Source organism: Lathyrus oleraceus, chromosome 1 (genome assembly GCF_024323335.1).
Source record: "Lathyrus oleraceus cultivar Zhongwan6 chromosome 1, CAAS_Psat_ZW6_1.0, whole genome shotgun sequence".
NCBI lineage: Eukaryota > Viridiplantae > Streptophyta > Magnoliopsida > Fabales > Fabaceae > Lathyrus > Lathyrus oleraceus.
Window position 1 is genome coordinate 458,769,517 of NC_066579.1, and position 23,665 is coordinate 458,793,181.

Below are 23,665 nucleotides of genomic sequence, written 5' to 3' on the forward strand. Positions count from 1 at the left end.
TCTTCAATCTTACAAAAATCATAAGTCATTCAATATTTGTCCAAATAATGTGAGGTTTTTTCCATGATGTTCCTCATGATCTCTAGAATTTTATGGTGATTTTTCCAGAATTTGTGCACGTGTGGATTTTTATTTTGGCTAGGGAATGTTCATACATGTGTTATCTTGCTATGCCTTGCCATTTTGCTTGTGAAATGATGATGCTTAATCCAATGCCTCTCAAATTTTTTGTGCTTAAACTAGACATGTTCATGGTCATTTTGGTATAGAGTTTGCTATTTTTGAATTTCTGGTTGATGAGATGTGATTTTTTGAATAGAGGTGTGACAATGTGTGTCACACCATTGCTTGCTTGACTTTCTAATTTTATTTGCCATGCTATTTCAATGCCAATCGATGAGATCTTTTGCATGATGCTACTTCTGGATGTTAGGATTGAGTGTGAATTTTTGTGGATTTTTTGAGTGCATTTCCAATTTGTTTGAGATTTTCTCTTCTGTTTAACCAATTGTGGATCTTTTATGAGTCATGATCTCATATGATTTGTGAAATTCTTGATGTTTATTGGATGGAGCTGAACTTTTGCATGTGTATTCTAGAAACCTTGAAGTTTGTCATGGCTTTGATTTGGTTCATTTGTCATGTGTAGTTTCTGTTTTATGCTTGCTTGAAGTTGATGCATGATTTGGTGCCTTGTATGAGCTTGTGTGAACATGCCTTGACTTGATGAATTTAATTGACTTGCTTCCCTTGGTCCAAATGACTTGAAATTTGGTGTGATGATCCTTGAATGAATTCTGTTTAGCCATGAACTTTTTGGGGATTTATTGAAATGTTTTTGAGTTGATTTGAATTGGATCTTTCTGTTTGGTCCAATGAGGTTCTAAATTGCATGCTTTGCACTCTTTGCCTTATGAAATGATATTGGTTGATGATATGAATATGAGACCACGTGGATTTGATTCTCATTTGATTGATATTGGTTTTTGATAATTTTCATGTTCTGTTTTGGTTTATTGCTCTCATTTTGACCCTAGGCCTTGTCCTAGAGGTTTGCATCTCACATTTGAGCTTTGTTTCAGGTCAAAGAGCACAATTGCTTATACTTGATGATGTGCACTCAATTGGAGTTGGTTTATTGCTTGTTTATGACTAACTTTGAGTTTGTTTTGTAGGCTTTGAGACTTAAGCCTAGGCTTTGTGGCTTGCACCTTTGTGCATTGATGCTTGTTTGTCTGTTTATGTACAGTTGTCTGTTGACTTGTAACTGTCTGTTTGACTTTTGTTTGAGTTGTATACTGACTGTGTTGGATTGTTTTCAGGTACCATAGTTGCTATAGTTCCTTTGTGAACTTTCTTTTGCTTTGCTTGATAGCTTGAGCATTGAGGTATAATGTCTCTAACTCCATGTAGTCTGGAAGACCTGGCCTGTTACTTGGCCAGGCACCTGTCTGAAGTCCTCCTTAAGAGGCAATGCTTGTGCTTGTTTATTTTTGTCCCCAAGCAGGAAAAGACCTTTGATAAGGCAATTGGCAGATACAAGAGATGTGCAATCCATCTCCTGCTATTCTTGTTGAGTCATCCCTTTGCTCACACAACTGATGTTGATGCATTGTGGATATTAACCCAAGATCCTTGTACAGTGGTACAGTTGAGTCAGTGTCATAAGTGTAGAAAGGTTCCCACTTTCTGAACCCACACTTCATTTGTCTGAAGCTCTCCCAGGCCAGGGATAAGAGCTGTGAGGCACACCCCTCACTTCCTACTTCATCTGGCTTCACCTTAACTCTCAATGTTAAGGTTAAGAGCTAACATCACCTGATTACAGATGGCTTGTGTTGTACAACCTAACCCTTGTGTGAGCCCATTTTGTGTGTATATAGTGTGTGCTATTTGGGATTGTTTGCTTTGTTTGTGTTGTTTAGGATAGCTTGCTCCCTGTGCAAGTTAGATAGCAACCTTAACTTAGGGATGATTTGCATGATAACATCTAGGCTCGAGTTAGTCTCCCTAGTTGTATCTCCCTCTGTTATCTGGTTAGGCTAGTCCTATGTCCCTGCGTAGGGGAACTACGTCGCCCTGATCCTCATACCAGATGAGGTACGTAGGCAGGAGATGAGCTGATCTCTCTGGGCGCCCTTTTTGTTTTGTCTTTGTGTGTGTTAGGAGATGGATGTAAGCCCAGCGATTGGCATCCCGTATCCTCTTGCTGTGTGCTTGGAGTCCGATGTAAGTCCAACGATTGGCATTTGGTTTCCAGTGTGCGTGTGTTTGGTTTGGAGTCTGATGTAAGTCCAGCGATTGGCATTCGGTTTCCATGTTTGCCTTTTTGTGTGGAGTTTGACGTAAGTCCAGCGATTGGCAGTCGATTTCCTGTGTTGTTTTGTCTTGCGTGCTTTAGCCGAGCTACGAGTGCTCTGATTCTTCTTAGTCCAAGAAGATACGTATGCATAGGATGCGACATCCTAGCGAGCACGTTTTCCCCCAGTCCGAACTACTTCGACTCTGATGTCTATGCTTGATAGACTAAGTAGGCCCAGGATGCGATATCCTGCCGAGTCAGTTTCGTTTGTTTTCTTGTGTCTCTTTCAGCCAGTGTTTGTTTGTTTGTGAGCAGTGTTTTAGAAACCATTTTCCTTCCTTTTGTGCGTGGATCCCGTCGAGTACGACGGATGCGTAGGGGTGCTAATACCTTCCCTTCGCATAACCGACTCCCGGTCCCATTCTCTTTGGTCGCGAGACCATGTCTTTCCCAAGTTTACTTCGAGCGTTTCCTTTCCCTCTTTTGGGATAAATAACGCACGGTGGCGGCTCTGTTGTTCTGTTTTCCCGTCGGTTTTTCGCGTAATGCGACAAGGTATTCCATAACAACAACAAGTAACAAAGGTGAGAGGGGATCCCTTAGTCTAAGGCCCCTTTTAGCTGCCACTACTTTGGAGTGCACACCATTGATTTGAAACTTGTAAAACACAATCCTAACTGCCAACATGGTCCACTTGATGAATTGGTGGGGAAAGCTAAACTCCCTCATGATGTTCTCCAAATCTCCCCAATCCACTGTATCATAAGCCTTCTAGAGATCCATTGGATAATACATCTAGGAGCTTCACTCTTAACATTGTACCCTATAATCAGCTCAAAGGCTAGCCGAATATGGTCATGGATCTTCTTCCCTGGCATAAAAGCATCTTGGTTGCTATGAATGATGGAGCCAAGGACTTTTCCTAGTCTCTTCGACTGGATTCTGGAAATAATCTTGTAAATGACAGTGCAACAGGATATTGGTCTGAAATCTTTAACCAAGTCAACTGTGTTTGTCTTGGGAATAAGAATCACCAGGGCACAATTAATAACCTTATACAACTTCTCATTTTCAAAGAACTATTTAACAGCCTTTATGAGGTCCTGTTTGATAGTATCCCAAGAGCTTTTGAAGAATTTTTCATTATACCCATCTATGCCTGAAGCAAAAATATACTTTATCCCTTTAAGACTAGAAAGGAGTTCACTCTCTCTTATGGGAGCAATCAGAGCTTCCCTTTGATCACCCTTGAGTTGTGGGCCCTTTCTCAGAGCAACAATATCTATACTAGTGAGATTACTTTGGCGGGTACCAATGAGGTTTTTGTAATACCTAGTTATCTCCGGCTCAAACTCCAACTGGGTGTACAGAGTATTTCCCACTTCATCCTTCAGGCTGGTAAATTGAGTTTTACATCTCTTAGACTTTAGGGAGGCCAATAAATATGCATTATTGCAGTCCCCTGATCTAAGCCAATCCACCATGGACTTTTGCTTCAAGGCCTGCTCCTCAATGTTGATAAGTCTAAGAACCTCTTTAGTACACTTTTTCACCTTGTCAATCAATCAGACATTCATTTTATCCTTCACTAAGTTCAATTGAGCTAAAGCTAGGTCAGATCTAGCATCCCCTAAATACTTATTTATGCCATTAAAAGTTTTACACAAGCCCCTAATGATAGGTTGCAATCTCCGGAGCTTATTCCAAATGACAAACATAAGCCTTCCCACAAGAGACTCATTCCAGCTATGCATCACCTTAATATTGTAGTCCATCTTAGCCTTCACTATATTTTGGAATTTGAAGGGAGTTCTATTGATTCTTCTGGGGGAAACCTCTTGTATACAAAACAGGGCATGATCAAAGACTCCATGATTCATAATGGATAGAATGGTGTCCATGTTTTGCTGCTGCTAACTAATGTTGCCCAAAACCCTGTCTATTCTAGATAAGATCATCCAATTTCGTTGGTTATTGGTCCATGTGAAATGATCACCCATAGTGTCTTTCTCAAATAGACTCACTTGCTCCATCATGGCTTTGAGGTCCTTATACTCATTTTCATGCACCACATTACCACCTATTTTATCCTGAGCTCCCAAGATATTATTGAATTCTCCGATTAGGAACCAAGGATCTCGGATGTTATTGTGAATGTGCTTTATGTCTGCCCAAAGCTTTTTTATATGCTCTAATCAATTAAGAGCATAAATAGTTATGAACCAATTCTTCAAATCACCATTATGGTAATGAATACTACAGTGAATGTACTGAGGAGAACTGCCATGTTTGATAATTTTTATTTTAGTTTCATCCCACAAAATCCATATTCTACCACTATTGTGATTCACATAGTTGTCTATCAACTTCCATTTTTTACTAAATTTGTTAAGCACCTTCTTAGCATTATTAGGCTTAACTCTTGTTTCAATCAAAATAGCCATATCAGAATTCATCTTTTTAAGGCGTGAGATAACCTCATGACACTTTCCTACGCTATTTATTCCTCTAACATTCCAAGAAACAATCATGGTGGGCCTGCATTCGAACCCCAGGATCCCCAATCCTAAGGGCCTCAAACCCAATCCTGTAGGCAATGTCCTCCTGGCTATTCTGAACCATAGTCTCATTGCCTTTGTTTGTTCCTTCCATTCCCTTTGACATTTTCCCATCCAGTTGTCTCTTTCTCCTCCTTGTTATCTTTTATTTTAGCTTGGCTATGCAGGTTCTGAGTAGGCTTAGGTTGCCATTGCTTTTTAGCCTTGGGTTTGCGTTGATTCCCAACCTTTTGACATGTTTAACAAAAAGTTTGTTTCGACTCATACTCAACTGTTTGATTCTTTTTATTTTCAAAAGTATCCTTGATAGTAATGCAATCTCGTTATTTATGTGTAACATCAATTTCCACTAGTATTCTAGCATATAACATCCCCGACTTATTTGCAGTGCATTCATCTGTGAATAGAGGATTCTCTAGGGCATTGCCAATATTTCCTAGACTTCTATCACCCCACAGATGTAAAGGGAGATTAGGTAACTTTACCCAAACTGGGAAGGTTCGCAACATATCCCTTTTAAAGTCAAATTCGGGGTTCCAATCTCTCAACATCATTGACATATTTTGTATGGTGTATGGCCCTCTCATAACTATTAGATCCTTATCTATTTGGGATCTAAATTTCAGTAGAAAGTATCCATCATCATGGTAGTAAAGATCAGAGAGTTGTACCATATTCCAGAACTTAACCATATATTGCTTTATATCATTCACACTAAGCTCCTTTCCGATTACGTACATGATTAAAGCTGAGTCCCAAAATTTCACCTCATATTCAATGTCATCTTCTTCAAGGGCTACTTCAATTTCCCTTTCCACTAGGTTTGGCTCAACAAATTCAATTGGAGATCCATTCGCTGGTAACTTGTTGCCACTGATGACATTACCCATAATTTGGGTTATATATCTTCCTGGTTCCCCTTCGTGGTTTCCGCTTTGTTCACCAGAATGGCAATCTCCGATTTGTCTTCTAGGGTTTCTTTCTTTTCCTTGAAACTCTTCCCTAAGTTGGATTTTGTACCTATCAGTGATCCCCTCTCCGAATCATCTCTTCTGAAACTTTGTTGCAAGAGTGTGGCTAAGTTCGAGGGTGATTGATCCTTGGTCTTTTTTGGTATCCCCCTCCCTCGTGCCATAGTACCCGATTATGCAACTCAGCTTTTTCCAGTTGGTCACTAGTCTAAGGACTAGGAGTTCAAACCAAACTGAATCAAGCCTTCGCCGTTAACCACAAGCACGAATGCTAAATTGGCTAAGTTGACTTCTTCAGAGTCTGGTCTTCATCTTCTGATCCATTAGATTCTGGTCTTTAAGTTTTTCTTAAGATGTTAATAGTCATAACCAATACTTGGTTTGTTCATGAAATTTAAGTCTATGGTCCTACACACTTGAACAAATATTAGTATATATAATTGTTCTTTAAATACTTTGTTATCATCAAAACTTAACGGATATGGGACAAAGAAATAGTGTTCCAACAATAACAACACCATACAAATTTAAAAAACGGAAAAGAAAAAAGGAGATTCAAACTATTTTGAATCTATTGTTGCTTCCCTCCCTATGCATAAGCCGTTGACGACCACCACCGCAAACCTCCATTGCAAAAATGCAACGTAAAATGCAACCTCTGTGACCTTCAAAATCGTCGCCGGAAATAACTCAAAGCTTACTGTGTTGCCCTTCTCTGATCGCGCCACCCCCTCCGCCATAACATCTGCTCCTCTATCGTGTTCCTGTTTCCATTACCATCGGATTAACGCATCACACCGTCGGAGCACCCTCTTTTTTTCACTGCATCATCGGTAGATTCTTTTTTCTCCATTCTTATTTTGTTTCCATCAATTGCTTTAGTTGTTTTGAATGAGGTATATGATGTTTTACTATTTCTGCATTTGAGAAAGATTGAAGTTTAATTTCAGTTTGGTAAGAGGAAATGAGGGAAATATCTCAAAGTGAGAGAACGAGTTTTTTTGTTTTTGTTCAAAGTGTTCCTGGGTACGGAATCATTGAGAGAGAAAGTGAGATCTGATGTGTTGCGTATGGTTCCAAATGCATTTCCTTTCTTTTTTTTATTTGTTTGAAAAAGTCAAGGAGACTTTTGTTGTTAAACCTTTTTTTATTTCTAATTTTATTGTTATTTAAAAATAAAATTAGGTTTAGAAAAACGCATTGCTATTATTGGGCTAGTTCCTCATTGGGTTTAGGCCCATCCAGATTATTACACATACACCCCCAAATAAAAAACCCCACATTCATTTTCAAATAAAATGAAACTCTTCCACAATAAAACCAGACTATTTTCACAAGTAAACCAAAATCATTTTCGTAATAAAATCGGATGAAAATGATCAATTGGGTGTATGCCCTTTTTTCCCGAGTATTTGGATCCTAGATGTATGGCTTGCCTTTCGAATACTCCTGATTCTCTCAAAATACTTTCGGATATTCATCATCCGCTCAAAAATTAATAATTCAACTCGTTTCTTAACATATGAAAAAGGGTTTATTGGATGTATATCCATGTGATCCCCGAGTAGTTGGATACAAGTCGCATGGCTTTCCTTTTGAATACTTGGCATCCTCTCAAAATCTTTTTCACAATAAATCCATATGAAAAAGGATTAATTGAGCATATGCCCATTTTCCCCCCAAATACTTGGATACCAACTGTATAGCTTGCCTTTCGATTACTTGTATTCTAAAAGGGACTTTGATTCGATTCATACCAAATACTTAAAAATAAAATTGTATAAAAAATGATATATTGGATGTATATCCATGTGATCCCCGAATGTTTAGATACAAGTCGCATAGCTTGGCCTTTCAGATACTCGTCATCCACCTAAAAACAAATTTAACCAATAAAACCTACTTTTTCCGCATTGGCACGACCTATAAACGTTTCATAAACGAATAATGTTTTATCCATTCTGACATGATAAATAAGCAAACGCTTCATTTTGCCCATGTGTGACAAGCAAGAAACGCTTAAACCGCTAGAATGTGACCTAAACATCATTCACTAAAATCAAACAACAAACTTTTTCTACAAGGAACAACATAACTTTGATTTCCCCATTGCACACGGGGATACATGGGAGTGAGATTCAACGTCTCGTCAAACACCCTAATAAAAAAACTAATTTTCCCCTCTTTATTTCTTTTTGTAAATATGTTGTAGTAATCAGAAGAAATAAAAAAAACTTTAAACTAACACTCACATTTGCAAAACTAACTAAACGATTCCCATTGGCTACAACATATGTGTGGGGTTGCTAATATCTTCCCCACGCATAACCGACTCCTGAAGTTAAATTTGGTTGTGATGACTATGTTTTAGTTCTTTAAGGGTTTTATCGACGTTTCTCTTTTTAAAAAATCTTCGGTGACGACTCTTGTTGAATTTCGAGTGTTTGTAGGCACAAGTATTTTTCGCTCTATGACAATTTGTACATACATAGGCTCTTCTTCTACAAAGGGATAACCAGAGTAGTGAATGATTTTTGTGATTAGTTTGGCATAAGGTAGGATGTTGTTTTTCCTTTTTCTATTTAGCATATGATGAAGAACTGCATCTGCCCAATTTGTTGGGACTTGGTTTTCTAAAAACCATACAACATGAATTTCTAATTTTGAAAGGGTGATATAGTTGCCATTTATTAGGAACAAAACATGGGTTGTTGTGTAGTGGATTAATCTAATGTTTGGGCGAATAATTCCAACATTGAAGGGAGTTGGAATGGAGGAAGTGGGATCAATGAGGAGTGAGTGAGCAAGACTGACAAATTTGAATTTGTTGCCTTCAAGATCCATTTGATCATAGTCTTACTTTATATATGACAGGTTGCAAATATGAGCGAAGTCTTCAAGGAACAAGGTGATAGGATGTTTCTTAACTTCATAGTTAATGATTCCATCTGTGTATGAGAGATTTTTGTAAAATATTTTTACCAAATATGGTACCTCTCTTAGGGTTTCTCAAAAACAAAATTCCTTAGCTCTATAGATGTGAATGCTTCCATGAAAGAGAAATTCTTTAAGATATCTTCATCTAGATAGTGAGAGGCAAATATTTCTCTGTTGGAGTAGTAGAGGTTAAAGTTGGTGTCTTGGGCTTGTGAGGTGAAATATTTGGAGAAATTCTTTTTAAATGGTGAACATAAATTTTTTTACTGTCATCTAGAGACGTTATTATAAAGTGTTGAAGATTAGCACATATCAAATCATAATCATTTGATTATGATTTGTTAAGCTGTTACAAAACAGTGGTGTAAATAGATTTATTCTCTATTATTATTATTTCCTTATTTAGGTAGCAGCAATTATAGGGAGTTATTTCTCTGTTTATTAACAAGTTAGTACAACTTATTGTATCCTATTTATACCTTACAATGTAATAGTTCCTATCACAATGAAATATACAATATATTTCTATATGGTATCAGAGCACAAGATCTGAACCATCCCTAAATCTTTAGCACCACCCATGGCAGATACTAAAGCAGAAAATTCAGCCAACAATTTGGCTGAAGGACATGCTCTTCCTATCACTGGTCACAAATTGAATGGAAAGAATTACAATCAATGGGTGCGCTCAGTCAAAGTCTACCTTCAAGAAACAGGGAAGGAAGGTTATATCACAGGAGACTCCAAGTGTCCAAAAAAGGGGGATTCAAACCTTGAAAAATGGCAACTAGAAAACAGTCTAGTAATGTCATGGCTGCTAAACACCATGACAAATGAAATTGGAGAAAATTTCATGTACTATGACACTGCCAAAGAGATGTGGGATGCCGTAAAGGAAACCTACTCTAATGTCGACAATACATCTGCAATATTTGAAATCAAGAGCATACTCCATGATTTGCGTCAAGATGATCGCTCAGTCACAGAGTATTTTAATACTCTCAATCGTCACTAGCAGCAACTGCATGTATATGATGAAGTTGAATGGAGTTGCACGGAGGACAAAAAGAAGTACAAAGAATTGGTGGAGAAAGATAGAGTCTACAAATTTCTATTAGGTTTGAACACAGAACTTAATGAAGTTCGTGGGAGAATCCTTGGAACCAAACCTCTTTCAAAAATTCGAGAAGCATTCTCGGAAATAAGAAGAGAGGAGAGCAGGAGAAAAGTGATGCTTGGAAAATCCAGTGCAGTCCCATCTATAGAAGGATCTGCAATGGCAGAAAGGGGAGATCAACGTTCTTTCCAAAAGAAAACTCGGCCTTGGTGCGACCACTGCAAGAAACCGGGTCATACCAAGGAGACATGATGGACCATTCATGGAAAGCCATCAGAGCTAAAATGGACTAAAAATCGGGACATCAGGGGGAACACAGCTGAGATAAATTCTCACTCATCACCATTCAACAAGGAGCAAATGGAAGCCTTATAACAAATGCTTCAACAAACAATTGGTACAGCTACTGTGGCACAAAAAGGTAATCTTTTTCATGCTCTAAACACTAACATGGGAAAACAAAATTCATGGATTATTGATTCAGGAGCATCTGATCACATGACTGGAGATTTGACTGTCTTTGATAGTTATTCTCCATGTCAAAATAATTCGACTGTTTGAATTGTTGATGGTACCCTTTCTAAGATCATGGGTAAAGGTTCAGTCATTATTTCACAAAATATTACTCTTAGTTCAGTATTGTATGTGCCTAAACTTGATTGTAACTTGCTGTCCATCAGTAAACTTACAAAGGATTTGAAGTGTATCACTAAATTCTTTCCTAACCTGTGTGAATTTCAGATTTTGGAGTCAGGGAGGACGATTGGCAATGCTAAAGAATGTGTTGGACTCTATATCCTTCAGGCTGAAGCATCTAAACTAGAATCCGAGGCAACCTCTTGCGCTGTAGTTTCTGCATGTAGTGAAAATTCTGCAATGCTATGGCACTATAGACTAGGCCACCCAAATTTTATGTACTTGAAAAAAATGCTTCCTAAAGTATTCAATAAAAACCAGAAGTTGTTTCAATGTGAAATTTGTCAATTGTCCAAACATACACGCAACCCCCACCCACCTCAACCCTATAAACCTTCCCAACCTTTTTATGTTATTCATAGTGATGTATGGGGACCATCACGAGTCAGAAATGTAACTGGATCAAGATGGTTTGTCACCTTTATTGATGACCACACACGGATCACTTGGGTCTACCTTATGAAAGACAAATCGGAAGTTGGTAGAATATTTGAATGTTTCCATACCATGGTGCAAACACAATTTCAAAGCAAGATTAGAGTGCTTAGGAGTGATAATGGTCGTGAGTACTATAATTCTGCACTAAGCTCATACTTTATGCAACATGGAATAATACACCAAACCTCATGTGTGGATACACCTCAGCAGAACGGGGTTGCCGAGAGAAAGAATAGACACCTCCTAGAAGTAACCCGATCTCTCATGCTAGCTACAATTGTCCCTAACCATTTTTGGGGAGAAGTTGTCCTCTCTGCAACCTATCTAATAAACAGAATGCCTTCCCGAATCCTTAACTTTCATACGCCTTACTCCACTCTCCAAACCTTATACCCAACCAATCGCATCCTTATATCTATTCCTTTGAAAATATTTGGATGCACAACCTTTGTCCATAATCTTGATCCCGAACGCATTAAACTTGACCCGGAATCCATTAAATGCATATTCCTCGGCTACTCTCCTCACCAAAAGGGATACAAATGTTATTCACCTCAAAATAAAAAATTCTACCACACCATGGATGTAACTTTTTTTGAGAATCAACCATATTATCCCAAAGTTGGCATTCAGCGGGAGAACATTTATCCAATTGAAGTAGTAGAATCCCAACTTTTGGAACTTGAGCTAACTGAACCCAAACTCACTGCAGAGGCATCAAAACCTACACCTGAACCAAATGAAAATGCAACAGAAACTGCAGAACCTACACATGGACCAGAAGAAACTACGTTAGAAAATGTAGAGGAAATTGCAGTAGAAACTACAGCCCCTACAACAGAAACTGCACCAGAAAACAACGTGAAAGTGTACTCCAGGAAGAGCAAGAAGGGAATAGAGTCCTGCACAGCTCCAAGGCAGAACCAAGAAACCTCCAAGACTCTAGAAAATGATGTTCCCTCAGGTAATACTGCTTCTAACTCTGTGAATGTTGATGACATTAATATTCCTATTGCTTTGAGAAAAAATGTAAGATCGTGTACTAAACATCCCATTGAAAGATTTGTATCTTATGGAAAATTGTCCCAGAGTTACAAGACGTTTGTAACAGCCCTTGACAATACACATATTCCAAGCAACATCCATGAGGCACTCCAAAATTCTGAATGGGCGGCAGCCGTAACTGAAGAGGTTCAGGCCTTAATTAAGAATGGCACTTGGGAGATCACAAGCCTACCATCAGGGAAGAAGCCTGTAGGATGCAAATGGATATTCTCCATGAAGTATAATGCAGATGGGAGTGTAAATCGGTACAAAGCTCGACTTGTAGCAAAGGGATTTACTCAATCATATGGAGTAGACTATGAAGAGACTTTTGCACCGGTGGCCAAACTGAACTCAGTTAGAGTTATTCTCTCTTTGGTTGCAAATTTAGATTGGCCACTCCATCAACTAGATATCAAGAATGCCTTCTTAAATGGTGACCTAGAAGAGGAAGTTTATATGCAGATTCCTCCTGGACTTGAATCATCCAGCACCGCAAATATGGTGTGCAGGCTCCGAAAATCCCTTTATGGCCTCAAGCAGTCTCCAAGGGCGTGGTTTGATAGATTGACTCGAGTTGTAAAGAAAGACGGGTTCAACCAATGCCAATCAGATCACACTATGTTTGTTAAACACTCCATGGAAGGAAATGTAGCTTTGTTTATTGTTTATGTTGATGATATCGTTATTACAGAAAATGATTATGATCAAATTGATCATTTAAAGGGACTCTTGGCAAAGGAATTTGAAGTTAAGGACTTGGGATAACTGAAGTATTTTTTAGGGATGGAAGTTGCTCGAACAAAGGATGGTATCTATGTATCACAAAGGAAATACACCTTTGACTTACTTCAAGAAACTGGAATGCTTGGGTGCAAGGCAGCTAATACACCAATAGAACAAATAAAAGGAAGAGAAGATGAAAGTCCACCAGCCGACAAAGATAGATATCAAAGTTTAGTTGGGAAACTAATCTACCTATCTCACACTAGGCCCGACATTGGGTTCGCTGTAAGCTTGGCTAGTCGCTACATGTCAAATCCAACTGAGTCTAACATGAAAATGGCGAATAGAATCCTCCAATATCTCAAAGGCACATCAGGCTGAGGCCTCCACTTCAAGAGGAATTCAAACAGGGACATTGAAGTTTATACAGATTCAGATTGGGCAGGATGCTCCACAGGCAGAAAATCGACTATAGGCTATTGTTCATTTGTGTGGGGGAACCTAGTAACTTGGAGAAGCAAGAAACAATCTATAGTGGCGAGGAGTAGTGCAGAAGCAGAATTTAGAGCTATGGACCTAGGTATTTGTGAAGGAATGTGGCTTAAGAGCATGCTAGATGAAATCAAAATTCATGTGAACCATTCTGTGAGGTTACTATGTGATAACAAAGCTGCTATAAGCATTGCAAAGAACCCAGTCCAACATGATAGAACAAAACATGTGGAAATTGACCGACACTTCATTAAAGAAAAAATTGATCAGAAGATTATAAATATTGATCATGTCCCATCATGCAAGCAAACTGCAGATATCTTAACCAAGGCTCTTCCAAGGAATACTTATGAAAATATCAAATCCAATTAGAGTATGATAGACATCTACCACCCAAATTGAGGGGGAGTGTTGAAGATTAGAACATATCAAATCATAATCATTTGATTATGATTTGTTAAGGTGTTACAAAACAGTGGTGTAAATAGATTTATTCTCTATTATTATTATTTCCTTATTTAGGTAGCAGCAATTATAGGGAGTTATTTCTCTGTTTATTAACAAGTTAGTACAACTTGTTGTATCCTATTTATACCTTACAATGTAATAGTTCCTATCACAATGAAATATACAATATATTTCTATATAAAGTTCTTGATTTTAAGATCTTTATATATATATATATATATATATATATATATATATATATATATATATATATATATATATATATATATATATATATATATATATATATATATATATATATATATATATATATATATATATATATATCTTCCTCTTTTCCTATTTGGTCCAAAAAGAATAGGGTTTTACCATCACTTCATCATTTACTTGATGAGTAAGGTAAATCGGACCATTCACTATAGTTCTCCACAAATCATGATTTATACTTTGAAGAAAAAAATTGAATCTAGCTTGCCAAATATTAAAACTGTTATTTAAAAAAAAATAGTGGTGTATTTAGAAAAGATATTATGTTGGAAGTCATCTTCCTCCTAAGATAATTATTCCTTAAATCGGAGTTAGACTCTAATGCCACTTGTTGGACTTATGACTTCACACACAATGGGAGGAGGAGGGGGTTGAATTGCGTCGTTTGGAAAAACGTGGTTTTGAAAAACTTTGTGAAATAAATTCAGAGTTTAAAAACATTTTGAAAACTTAGCAGCGAAAAATAAATTGTGGAAATAAAAGATTTAAGGGAAGAAGAAGAACACCAAGAAGTATACATGTTCAGCCAACAATGACTTAGTCATGTCCCCAAGAATTGATCTTGAGAGTTACTAATAAACGTTGGAAGCTTTTAGTAGAAAAGACTCATGAACCCATTATACAAGGAATGATGGTTGATCTTCAACCAAATAGTACAAGACGATAGATATAAGAGTTTGAGAGTTTTCTTTAAAATAGTATTGAGAGTGAAGTGAGAAATATTCCTTCTCAATGGTGGATTAAAGTGGTTAGTCTTCTTTCCATAAACATGAACCTTGGAGCAGTTAGTTTTCAAGTTCCACAACCTTTGAGCTTAAAACTTTGGTTTGCACGGGATAAGCAATAAACTGTGAGATTTTAACACCAGAATGATCTCGGGCCTATGAAGCATTTAATACCAGACTAAGCTTTAACCAATCTTGATTTTAAGTCCGGGTTGACCAAGAACCTTGGAGATTTTAACAGAGGTTAATCTTCACCTAAACTAGGACTGAATCACACAATCCTAAACTAAAGCTTTTAACGAGCTTAGTTTCTAACCCAAATAAATCCCTAAATGGATAATATTCAACAAAGGTATATATAAAAGATTTCCTTGGTGAATTTACAATTCTACCCTTTCCAGAATTACAAAAGTATCCTCACTCACAAAAGCACTTAGGCTAAAATATGAGTCACAGAAATTTAAAAACAAGTTTATATATATATATATATATATATATATATATATATATATATATATATATATATATATATATATATATATATATATATATATATATATATATATATATATATATATATATATATATATATATATATATATATATATATATATATATATATAATATATATATATATATATATATATATATATATATATATATATATATATATATAGAGAGAGAGAGAGAGAGAGAGAGAGAGAGAGAGAGAGAGAGAGAGAGAGAGAGAGAGAGAGAGAGAGAGAGAGAGAGGTGTGAAAACATTATTCTGAATGATTTGAAATGAAAAATAGAACCTCTATTTATAGGTCTGAGGTTGGATCAAAAAGGAAATTTCAATAAAATCATTTTCTAATAATCTAATCCATTAACACTTATTCTTAATCGATTAGAAGATAGAAATAATTGTTTGCAAATTCTCAAAAAGGAAGTTTAAGATATCCAATCGTTGCACAGAATCAAGGCGCCTTCAAAATATCTTGGGTCTTAAGTTTTCACATTTCTAATTGACTAGACAAATGTTCTAATTGATTAGGAAAGTCAAAAGTTTGCTTATAGTTATTATAACTGCTCCGAATTCATCTGACCCAACTTCCAAATGTTTTTCAAAATATTTTCTTTTGGTAAAGTGATTTTAAAATGGTTTAATGTGTGTCTGTGCATGCTTTAGCCTTATACTTTTATGATAAAGTCATTTTGCCTTATAGTCATTTCACTCATTACTAAAATAAGAGATCACTATCACTAAGTTAGGATATCACCATATTACTTCAAGACTTTTAAGAATGCTTCTCTTTATGTTGACACATGCTTAAGTGGCTTTGAGATGAGCTTTAGTTGCATTTTTTCTTTGTCATTATCAGATAGTAAAGTTTATCAAATACCAATGATATGGTTTGCATCTTTATCCGCTTAATCGTTCATCTTGACTTATCACAATACACTAGTTATCATCATAGATGTTAGCATGGTTGTCATCATCAAAAGTATATGTTCTTGCTTAAAAGTATATCACATTACTAAACAAGGTTCCACAAGTACAACTAGGGTTCAAAACCGAATTTCGTCAAGTGTAAAAGCTTTTTCACAAGTATAAAGATGAAAATGCTCACTTAATTGCATCATACCCTATGGTGTACTGTATTTCACTTGATTACATGATACTTTACGACATTTTGATTCCACTTAAGTGTACCTTACCTTACGGTGTTCTACAATTGACTTAAGTGCATTGTACCTTAAGGTGTTTCATAATTATCTTAAGTATATTGCATCTTATGGTGTTCTGTATTTTACTTATTTATTCTATCTCTCATCAGTTTACCATTATGTATGTGACCCTGTAGGTTATGGTGATATTGGCAATTATAATCAATCACACATTTAATATAATAAATATTGAGTGATATCTAGCAATACATCACTGCTACCCAAGTCATAAAAATGTCATGTTATTTGAAATAACATTTATGTGATAATGTTTGTTTGTATAATTACCCTTTTTCCCTCATGTTTATATTGAATAAAAGATATAGATTATGTCATTCTTGTCTAGTTCAATATTGGACCCTTAGACATTTGTCTTGTTATGCAAGATGATCAAATTCCATCTAGATCACTCATGTCCCTAACACTACTACAAAATATACATTTTGTAATATACTTTCACCTCGGCCATAGTGTCCACCGTGGTAAAATATATTTAGTTAGATGCTTTTATTTTATTTTCATTTTAAGTCACTTTTTACCAAGGTTAAAGTTTCCAACCGTGGTAAAAAGTGGCATTTGGTCACAGGTTTGAATCCCCGCACCAATAATTATGCTTTTTATTTTTAAGCCACTTTCAACCACGGTTGAAATTTCCATCGGTGGTAAAAAGTGGCGTCTGGTCATGACTTTGAATCCTAGCACTAGCAGTTTTACTTTTTATTTATTTTTAAGTCACTTTTCAACACGGTTAAAATTACAACAGTGGTGAAAAGTGGCGCCTTCCTATTTTTTTATTTTTTAAAATTAAAAATAAATTACACTTCCAAGATATATAACACTCCATGTTCATTCACTTTTTCCCTAGACGAACTTAGACAAACTTTATCTTTTACCTCCAAACTCCATCTTCCATTTACGAAATTCCACTTCTCGAAAACGTCATTTCTTTCTTCAACGAAACTCGAAAGTATAATTTCTTTCATTAACAAGTTTTGGAACTTCATCATTTCTTCTCCAACTTGAACAAGACAAGGAAAATATGGATTCAAGTTAGCAATGTTAGTTGTTGTAGTTGTTGTTGTGTCAGATAAAATGTTAAACGTTGTTTTTGTTTTTGAGATTTAATGTTTAACGATTTTATTGATTTTCTTTTTGTTATTGTTGTTGTTTCTTTCTTGTTGTTATTTTTATTATTGTTGTTGTTGAAATTTGATACTTAACGATAGTATTAATTTAGTTTTTGTTGTTGTTGTGTTGTTGTTGTTATTGTTATTGTTGTTGGTGTTGGTGTTGGTGTTCTTGTTCTTGTTCTTGTTGTTCTTATTCTTGTTTTTTCTTGTTCTTGTTCTTGTTCTTGTTACAAATACATATATAACAGAGAGCTTCACAAGTTGGAATAAAAAAGCTAAACTCACATCAAATATTAAAGACCCTAATGTGCTCATAATATTGATTGAAAGAAATGTGAAGATTTGATGAATCGAAATAAATATATTAAAATTGTTATATCTAAACAATCTAACAAAACTCGTGACTTATATCGAAGGCGGTCAGCAACTTCACATGTTTGTCTTTACTATCTATTGAAGTAAGGATTGACTTTTCGTGGTCATCATGAATCAGTATAATATTAAAATCAAGAGAACTTTCTTGAAACACTTCGATGGTCATCATGAATCAATTAGAAAATGCTTTTGAAAAATCTAAAAATGAATTCTACATCAATTCAAAGAGATATTGCTAAAGTTGTTGATTTGCAAACTTCTAAAGCAATTATTGATGACCTTGGAGATGAAAAAAATTTCATATTCTTGTTGATGAATCCAAGAATATATCTAATAAAGATCAAATGGTTGTTGTTTTACGTTATGTTAACAAATATGAAAGTATAATTGAACAGTTTTTGGGTATTACTCATGTTAAAACTACAACCTCCCTATCACTAAAAATGTACATAAATGATATTTTATATAAACATGGATTTACTACTTCAAGAATCTGAGGATAAGGTTATGATGGTGCTAACAACATGCAAGGTGGTATTTCTTGTCTTAAGAGTTTAATATTAAGGAAAAGTTCATAACTTACATTACTTTTTATTTCTAAAGATCACCTTTAAGTTCACTCTCTTTTTAACTTAATATCCACATTAATAAATGTTTTTGGGGAATCTTGCAAAAGGAGTTACATGTTGCATGAAAGACAAATGATTAAGGTCTGTGATGCATTGGAAAGTGTAAAAATTGTTAGTGGAAAATGTTAGAATCAAGAAACCAGTCTCAAGCGACCCGTTGATACTCGTTAGAGTTCTCACTATGCTACTTTGGTGAATTTCATATTGATGTATAGTTCTGTTACCGGTGTTCTTGTAATGTTGAAAGAATATGTATTCGCTAAAGATGCAAGAGGCGAAACAAATGATCTTTTACTTTTAATGGATAATTTTGATTTTGCACACACTTTGCATTTGATAAAATCTATTTGGTATTTCAAAATGAGTTGCCACAAGCATTGCAAAAGAAAGATCTATACATCATCAAAGTTATGTACTTGGTTGGTTTACCCCAAAATTTGCCCTCCCCTTTTCACCGTTCCATTCAAACCTTGACTTAAGAACCATTTACACACCCTCATGCTCTATTCATATGCATCACTCATCATTCATATCTAGTGGTTGATCATTATGGATTCAAAGTCCTCGGCTTGCAAAACTAAGGTTTTTGGTATGGATGAAACCCTATAGGTTTTTGGTATGGATGAAACCCTATAGGTTTTTCTTGAATATTCATCTGATCATAGGGGATGCAAAACCCTAGTGGCTTGATCTTTAAAGCTTGAATTCAACAAAGTTCCGTTATGGTATTCTTCAAAGGGTTCAAACCCTAATGTGCTGATGATTTGGTGGGGAGGATTTATGTTTGTTCCCTGGGTATAATCTTGGATTCTAAACCCTAATGGGGGATCATATATGTTGAATAATTGGTTGAAAAGCATCATAATTCGTCCAAAGGCTTTAACTGAAAGATATGCTTTTAAAACCCTAGTTTCAAATGCTTGAATGCCTATGTAAGTAAGGGATTGACTGGGACGTGTTGGTTTGACTGAAACCCTAGTCCATTTGGGGAATTTTCTTGCCAAACATCTTGTTTATCATACCCACATCTTCCTGGCTGTTATAAGATCATGTCTCATATTCATTTGGTGTGTGTTTCATTGGTCATTGGTTCTTGGGCTCATGCTTGCACCAATGCATTAATTCTTTGGGATTTGGCTCGCCTTTGGTACATCGAGGCTTTAAGCCATCCCTAAGTCATCATTATAAATTAATTTGTGTTTAACCAAGATTCATGCCCACTTACACAAGCCCATACAAGAAAACCCTAATTTGATATCTACAATTGACTTGGGTCAACTATTGACTTTTTGGTCAACTAATTTACCAAAGTCAAACATTTTCCATAAGTCATTTTCAAACCATTCATCTTTAACCCATGACCATTTCAAACGCTATGATTCATTCTAAACCTTGATCATCTTTGAATATGATTCATTGTATTTTCCATTCAATATCCAACATTTTTCTCTATTTTTAAATTAAGGTAATTTCCTTTCACTTGATTTCATCATGAGCCATTAATCAACCAATTTCCAATTGTGCAAAGTGTCATACCAATTCAATACAACTATCCTACAAATGTCATGCCTTTTGTAACACCCCGATAAAATATGATAATTATTTAATTTAAGTTAATAGTATATTTATTAATTTAATTAAATAATTGGAATATTATTGGATTATTATTATTGGAATAATAAAGTTGGAATATATATATAAAGAGTTCCATTTGGTAAAAAGGGTTTTTTTTCACGTGAAAACCAGAGAAGCGACAGAAAGTGAGAAAAGGGCAAAGAGGAAGAGCAAGAGAGCAAGGGTTGAAGAAGGGAAAAGCTTGAAGCTAAAGGATTGCCGGATTAACTCAGGTAAGGGGGGTTTATCGTCGTTTAATGGGTATTATGGGTTAACATGTAATGGGTAGTAATAAGCCATTGAATTGACCCTAATTGGGATGAAGAATGTTGCAATTGTGATGAATAAGTTATGTTAAAAACTGTAATTGAATCTATATGTGGGTGAGTCGTAATTTGCTGGACGTGTAGCTTTTTACGGAATCGGAATCGGAGGTCCGGAAGTCCTCCAACGGCGGAAAATGCGGGAAATCTGCATTCTGTTTTCGTGTTAGCGTAGGAACAGCTTTCTGTCTTGCGTTAACCGGTTAACCTAGGGTGTTAACCGGTTAACACTGTTATGAATTATGAGAAATTGTTGTCTGTCTTGCGTTAACCGGTTAACCCAGGGCGTTAACCGGTTAACACTGTTAAAATGTGCCAGGAAGCGTGTTCTGTGTTGCGTTAACCGGTTAACCCAGGGCGTTAACCGGTTAACACTGTTGGGAAAGTGAAAATTTGATATTCAAATATTGTGTACATAGTTGATGATTGGCCTATATTGGTGTATGATATAGTAGGGACCATTTCCCGTTGTTTCGAGCAGTAGGGGTATTAGTAGAGTGTGCTAATACTGTGATTTATTATTTGGTATGATATGAATATGATTCTGTGATAAATATGCTGATGATGTATGATGGTATGCATAATACTGTGAATGTATCTGTTATGTATGCAATTGTGAATGGACTGTTTATGGCTTAGAGTGTGAGCATATGTCCATTGTGGATTGTTGTTGATGTTGCATGCTAGGTGATTTAGCGTGTATAGTATGGCCTTTATGGTGGTAGCTAATTCCCATGGTGAGGAATTAGTGAGTGAGTTATTGTGGATTGTTGTTGATGTTTGCATGCTAGGTGATTTAGCGTGCATAGCATAGCCCTTGGGGTGGTAGCTAATTCCCATGGTGAGGAATTAGTGAGTGAGTCACTAGGTCTCAAATGAGTGGGACTAGTGAGCTTGGTAGCCGTATCTGGGTTTGATCGGTGAGGTTGAACTATGTGTTCACGAATAGTCGGTACCGCATGCATGGAGTCTCATTGCGTAATATATGTATGGCGTATAATACGAATGGATGTATTCCAATATTATACGTGTGTTTTGTGTTGGGTTGAGTATGATTATGATTTTGAGTTGATGTTGCCGTTGCTGAATGTGTGATCTGATTTGGGTGATGAAATGTGTTAATTTACTTAGCATTACATGATATTTTATAATGCTTATTATATCGATTGAGGAACTCACCCTTACAACTATGTTTCAGGTAACGAGCAGTGATTGAGTAGAAGCTAGTGCTTGGAGTCTAGTGTAGTTCCTTAGTGGGTCATGCTCTGGTCTATGTAACATCGGGACGGGATGTTTACTTTGTTTTCCTTTTGGTTGTTGAACAACTTTACATGTAATGTGTTACATGGTTTGCATGATTGATTAGATCTCTATCCGCTGCGAATTGTGCAATGTTTTATTTTGATTAATAAATGAGCATGACAAGTTATTATGGTGAATGGTGTGAAGTGTCAAGTGTGACACCCTCAAATTGCATATCTACTCTGATTTATGTTTTGTTGAATTAATTAATTATTGGGGTATTTTAGAAGGGTGTTACACCTTTCATTTACAAACCAATTCAATATTATTAAAATTCAATTCAATACAATCTCCTTCCGATTCAATGTACTTTCCATTTAATGATCAAACTTTCATTTCCATCTTCAAACTAATTTCACTTCCATAATTCCTTCATAAGCCATAAACAATCCAAGTTTCGAATGACATTTCATCCAAATTTAAACATCACATTCACCACACATACATACAATAAATTCTAACTCCATCTCAATGAAAATTACACCAAAACAATATTACATTAAAATTCCAATACATCTTACATTTTGACAAAGTTCAATTCCATACACAAGTTAATACATATTTTCATCCAATTACATTCCAAATCACATGGCTATACATAACCTTACATTTAAACTAATACAATGTCGCTTTTCCGAATTTACATAAAATCCAACCATGGACAATCCTAAGTCTTAAGCCATTCTTCAATTATCACCATACATTACATCAATAACATGTCATAGTATTCATCCCCCACAATACATCCATGACTAGCATGTCCATTGAACCTTCCTGCAATAAGTAAGCCATGCCAAGGTGAGAGCCAAGCATGCCAAACAAGGTCCATATGGCTAACCGTTCAACCATGTTAACATAGCATCAATCCTGCAGAATATAAAGCAGTGGATACGATAGAGAATTATGCTTCAACCATCTATAGAAATGAAGAAAAAACACAATCAGAATACAAACACTTATGAAGAAAAACTAACAATAACACACACAACAAATTGGTTTGTTTCATTTTCACATGAACAATAAATCAAACAGCTTATCAGCAACTTGAAAACAGTAAAAACTAACAACATACCTAATAAGTTGTACAACTTGGGAATCTTCAATAACAGTTTTGGCGTGTAAGTTGAAAGTAGAGTGAGAATATTGAGGCAATCTTTTCAAGTTAGCAACTTCAATCATAACATAATCAACAAAACCACCCAACTTAGAAACCAAATTGTCTGTATAAGTAATTCCAAATTTACCCTTTCTCATTTGTTCTTTGAAAACCTCTTCCGTAACCTTCCTACAAATTTCAAGAGCTTTCATGATTAAGACCTCTTCTTCTTCATCACGCGATCTAAAAAGCGTACGAAGAGGAGGAAGAGAAGAACCCACATCAGAGTCACTAGGGGATTGAGCATAAATTGAACCAGGAAATTGTGGGGTTCTTTTCCTCACTAAGGAAAGTTCTAAAAGCTTCACTTTTTCTTCATGCGGTATTGGGTCTTGTAGCTCAGTGGGTGAAGAGTGATGATTGTCGCTGTTTTTGTGTGAAAGGTAGGGGATGAGAAATGAAGTGGATTTTGAATTGTGTCTTCTGGGAATGGGTTGGTTTTGTTCGTTTGGGGTTTGGCAATTGATTATAATGTTGGGTTTCGAATTCTTGACGGAATGGATGGAAGAAGAAGGAAGGTAAAGAGTGTGGTTTTGACATGAAAGAAGCATTTTCTTGAAGTGAAAATGGTGATAGGAATTAACAATGGATAAGAGTTAACAGATGCCACAGTTCTGGTTATGTTTACGAAGAAGAGGAACTATATTTACAAAGATAAATATTTATTGTTAAATAAATAATATTG

The 23,665-nt window shown here is 35.9% G+C and overlaps 1 protein-coding gene across 1 annotated transcript; it reads right to left on the reverse strand.

The window, feature by feature from the left end:
- Window positions 1–22,478: 22,478 nt before the first annotated feature.
- LOC127115924 (transcription termination factor MTERF2, chloroplastic) lies at window positions 22,479–23,594 on the reverse strand. Its single transcript, XM_051047340.1, has 2 exons — window positions 22,897–23,594; window positions 22,479–22,740 (listed from the first exon to the last, which is right to left on the reverse strand). The coding sequence occupies exons 1-2, from the start codon at window positions 23,529–23,531 to the stop codon at window positions 22,686–22,688; spliced, it is 690 nt and encodes a 229-aa protein (XP_050903297.1). The 5' UTR covers window positions 23,532–23,594; the 3' UTR covers window positions 22,479–22,685.
- Window positions 23,595–23,665: the final 71 nt, after the last annotated feature.